The following is a 4,566-nucleotide window of genomic DNA, read 5'->3' as shown; positions in this document are numbered from 1 at the left end:
TTTCTTACCATTTATCTTTCATGCTTCATATCAAAACCCCAAATATAACTCACAACCGATAACAAGACACTCCATTACAATTCCTAGGGAGAACGACCCGAGGTTTGAATACTTCGGTTTATAAATTTTAGGGGTTTGTTTTAGTGACAAACAACTTTTTGTATGAAAGGATTAGTGATTGGTTTAGAAACTATACTTGCAACGAGATTTCATTTGTGAAATTCTAAACCGTCAAAAATCCATTCATCAAAATGGCGCCGTTGCCGGGGATTTGCAATGGTGTTATGTTATTGGTTATTGTACATATGTGAATAGTGTGAATATCTTGCTTTTTGCTTTATTTGCTAGTTGTAGAATTTTGTTTCTTTTGTTTCCTATTAGCTTTTGTTTTTATTTTATCTTTTCACCATGAATTCTCATTTTGGCTATGAGTGTGATTACAACTATGTTGTAGGTGATGGGAGCTACAATGAAGATGTGTGTCAAGGATGGGATAACCAAAGGTGGGAGGAGCCATATGCTTATGATCAATCCTCTTGGCAACAACCTCCACCAATGCACTATGAAGAAGAGCCATTCTATGATGCATATCAATCCAATGGCTATGGTGAATCTCCTTGTGACTTTCAAGAACCACCACCATATGCCTATGAGTCATATCCTCAACATGAACCTCAACCACACTCACAAGCCTATTTTCAACAAACACCTCCATATGACCATGATCCTTACCCACCATACCAACCCCCTTTTGAACCATATGAGCCATACATGGAACCACAATTCCAAGATTACTACTCCCAAGAACCACTTCAATACACACCACCACCTCACCAAGAAGAACCACCTTCCTATAATGAACCCTTTCTCCAAGACAATGAACCTTCTTATCCACTCCAACCTCTAATGGATGGAACCCTTGGTGTTCTTCTTCAAGGACATGAGGAGATGACAAGGGATGTGCAACAATTCATGACCGCCTTGGATGCGGTGGTAAACCGGTTAGCATCCCAACTTTTGGACACTCAAGGAACTCCCATGGCTCAAGAAGAGCATAGCATGAAGGAGAGATTAGAAACTCCGGTGGAAAAGGAGGAAGGCTACTTTGTGTTAGAACAATTGGGGGAACCTATGACCATTGAAGAAGAGGAAGAAGTGGTTGAAGACTTAGGAGATGCGGAACTTCCATGGGAAGCTAAAATCAAAGAAAATCCCTCCGAGAAGAGTAAATTTGATGTTGAGGAGGAATGTGCACAACCTCCAAGGCATATTCTATATGAAGACTTGGAGAGAATGAAGCAAGAATTGAGTTCCCTTGGTGATGAAGATCATGCATCCAATCTTCTTGGTGAAGAATCCTTTGAATTTGAAGAACCTTCTCCCAATGAATTTAAAAGTGATGTGGAGGTAGATTTCTCTCAACCTCCCATTTATGACTTGAGTGATGTTGAAGAGTTAGAGGAAGTTGATGAACAAAGGATTGAAAATAAAGAAGTTTATGAAGAGGTGGAGATTGACAAGGAAGCAAACAAGGGAGTAGAGCTTGCAAGCACATTGGAGATACTTCTCCCCAAGCCACCACCATCCATTCTCTCATTCAAGTGGGTAAATTCCTTATACTTAAGCTTTGTTATTCCCCTTGAATATGGTTTGCTTGAGACGGATGGTCAACTTAGAAAAATTAGTGGCTTTAAGAGTAAAAAGGAGATGGTTAGTGGTTGGAAGCATCATTCTAGGTTCATTATGGTCACATGTCCAAAGCTTGATAGCAAAGGTTGGTGTATAACTAGAGTACATGGGTCTAGAAGGATGTTTAGTCACTTTGTTGAGAATTCACCTTGCTCACCACCCACATGGATTAATGATAATCAACTTGGAGATGGGTGTGAAGACAAAATATGGGATCCGGGAACACATGAGGATCAACATTGGGAGCCCATGGTTTGTGAAGAACTCCATCAAAGCTTGGAGATATTAATCTTGAATGATGGAGCTTATTGGAAGTCCAAGCATTGGTGGAAGTTCCAAGATGAGTACAAGCACAAGCCACCTTGAGAGAAGCTCCCCATAAGTCCAACTTAAGGACAATAAACAAAAGTGCTAGGTGGGAGACACCCCACCATGGTAACTTCTTTTCATTTATCTTTTTGTACATATTGGTAGAATTAGTTTAAACTCTTGTTTTGATTGTTTTAATGAGTCTAATTGGTAGTTTAGTATGTTAAATAAGGTTTTATGGTATTTTGGTAGCTGTTTGGAGGTTTAGAATGCTTGGATTGGTGCAAAAACATAGAAAAAAAATTTTGAAAAACAGAGCACCATCCACGCGTACGCGTACATGGCGCGTATGCGCACTTCCAGTATTTTCGACCATCCACGCGCGCGCGCCATGCATGCGTACGCGTGGATTGAGAAGTTCCACCCTCCATACATTTTTCAGAGAGTTGTGCCTGCGCCGCGCCAACGTTGTGCCTTTCGCACAAACCAACTCGCGCGTACGCGCACATGACGCGTACGCGCCACTCTCGAAATAAGCCAACGACGCGCGCGCGCGCCATGCGTGCGTGCGCGTGGATGCCCTTTCTTCCATCCATTTCTTTTCTTCTCCTCCTTCCATTTCTCCCTTTTTCCTTTCTTCTTCCCTCCTCCTACCCCTCATCCAACACTTCCAAACACCATTGACAACCATTTATTTTAGTTAACAAATTAGTTAGTTAGTTAGTTGATTAGTTAGTTTTAGTTTAGTTTTCATTTTATTTTCTCTCTTCTCATCATAAGTGTTGGAGTATTGACTTTGTTTACTATACATTGCTACATCCCTTATTGCCTAAATGCTATTTTAGCATGAATGTTTTTAGATAATCTTTGTTGGATTCTATGATTGAGGTTATATTTTGTTACTTGGTTTTGAGTTCTTCATGCTTACCTTTTGAAAAATACCAAGTGATGAGAATTGTCTTCGAGCTTATAACTCTTTTGAATTGCATGTTGTAGCTAGCCACCATGTGATTTGGATCCTTTTCCCTCGATTAGGCAACCTCTTGATGGATAATGTTGAGCATTTACCTTAATGCATTGTATTTCATGATTATATCCATCCATATGTTTGACTTGAATGCTTTCATGCTTCTCTAATGCTTGTCTTACCTTACAAGCTTACTTAAAGCATCTCAAGCACACTAGGATAAGTGAAGTGCATGCTTCTTTTGTGACATAGCTTTTATGCTAATGTGTATTCTAAACCGCGCAATTTAGAATTCACACACCTAATATTTCTTAATGTCACACTAATTCACTCACCTCATTCTAGTGATTTACCTCATTCCAACAATGTATGCTTCCTTACTTTTATATCTTCTCATCTTATGGTGTTATATTTTTGTTTTTCATAACGAATGCACCACAAGCAAATATGGAAGCAAGACTAAGAACACGCAGCAATCCGGAGAGTCGCCGTACCCCCTTGCTCATCTTTGAGTGCACCGAGGACGGTGCAAACTTTTAAGTGTGGGGAGGTCGTCCGACCGATCGGCGATTTTGGGTGACAAATTTCTAACTCCAATACTTTTGCATTTCATTCTAGGATTTTAGGATTTTTACTTGCATTTTCTTATTTTTGCATATGCATACACAATAAGCTTAGTCAAGATAATGAGAATTTTTCAAGATTTCTATCTATAGGGCATGTCAATTGATTTGAGTGAAAACTTTTCATAGAACTTGCTTGAATTATATATATTGTGGATCATGTTTTTGAGCTAAGAACACAAGCAAGTGAGACTTGAGCCTAATGATGTGGTTACATCTTATAACCACTTATTTTTCCTTCTTGTGTGCATTATTCTCTTTCTATGATTGTAATCTTTGATTTGTTTGATTCTTTATGTCCATTATTTTGTGTATTCATGCATTTATGTGATTGAGGCCATCATTTCATTTAGCTCACTTACCCAAATAGCCTACCTTTTATCTTCCATTGTTAGCCAAATTTGAGCCTACGATCAACCCACTTGTTCTTAATTTAGCACATTACAAGCCTTAAAGCGAAAAACAATAATTGTCCCTTAATTTGGATCTTTGATTAGCTTAGGCTAGTGTGTGTGAGTATCATTCAAGTGTGGGAACCTTGGGACATTGGGTGAATAAAAGGGTATTTTGTATTGTTATTGAAAATATTGAGAATTGGGTACATACTCATGTATTGATCAAATGTAAAACCTTATGCATTGATGCTCTTGTATATAGAAAGAAAAAAAATGAGAAAAACAAAAGAACAAAAGAAAAATAAAAACAATATGGAAAAGAAAAGAAAAAAAATAGAAAAAGAAAGAAAAGAAAAAAAAAAGAAGAAAAATAATAAAAAGGGGACAAAATGCCCCAAAGCGAAGCTCAATAAGATCAATGCATAAGTGTTGTGAAATGAAAAGGGATGCATGAGTATGTGAAAAAGTGAGTAGAATGGGTAGTTAGAGTAGAATTTAATTGTATAGGTCATTATATAGGTTAGGTGGGAAAGTTTAAGTTAATCAAAGATTCAAATCCTTAAGTCCACTAGCCATATATGAT

The 4,566-nt window shown here is 38.1% G+C and overlaps 1 protein-coding gene across 1 annotated transcript; it reads left to right on the top strand.

Moving 5' to 3' along the window:
• Positions 1–408: 408 nt before the first annotated feature.
• On the top strand, positions 409–2,055 carry LOC148553016 (uncharacterized). Its single transcript, XM_088494756.1, has one exon. It carries the CDS (start codon positions 409–411, stop codon positions 2,053–2,055), a length of 1,647 nt encoding a protein of 548 aa, XP_088350882.1.
• Positions 2,056–4,566: the final 2,511 nt, after the last annotated feature.

This window comes from Arachis ipaensis, chromosome B7, assembly GCF_059453495.1.
Source record: "Arachis ipaensis isolate K30076 ecotype BB chromosome B7, ASM5945349v1, whole genome shotgun sequence".
Classification (NCBI taxonomy): domain Eukaryota; kingdom Viridiplantae; phylum Streptophyta; class Magnoliopsida; order Fabales; family Fabaceae; genus Arachis; species Arachis ipaensis.
The sequence above is the reverse complement of the archived record's forward strand: the minus strand, read 5'-3'. Positions and strand labels throughout refer to the sequence as shown.

Bases quoted from the DNA above. Each gene is read 5' to 3' on its own strand.
- LOC148553016 (XM_088494756.1), top strand. From the start codon at position 409: ATGAATTCTCATTTTGGCTATGAGTGTGATTACAACTATGTTGTAGGT.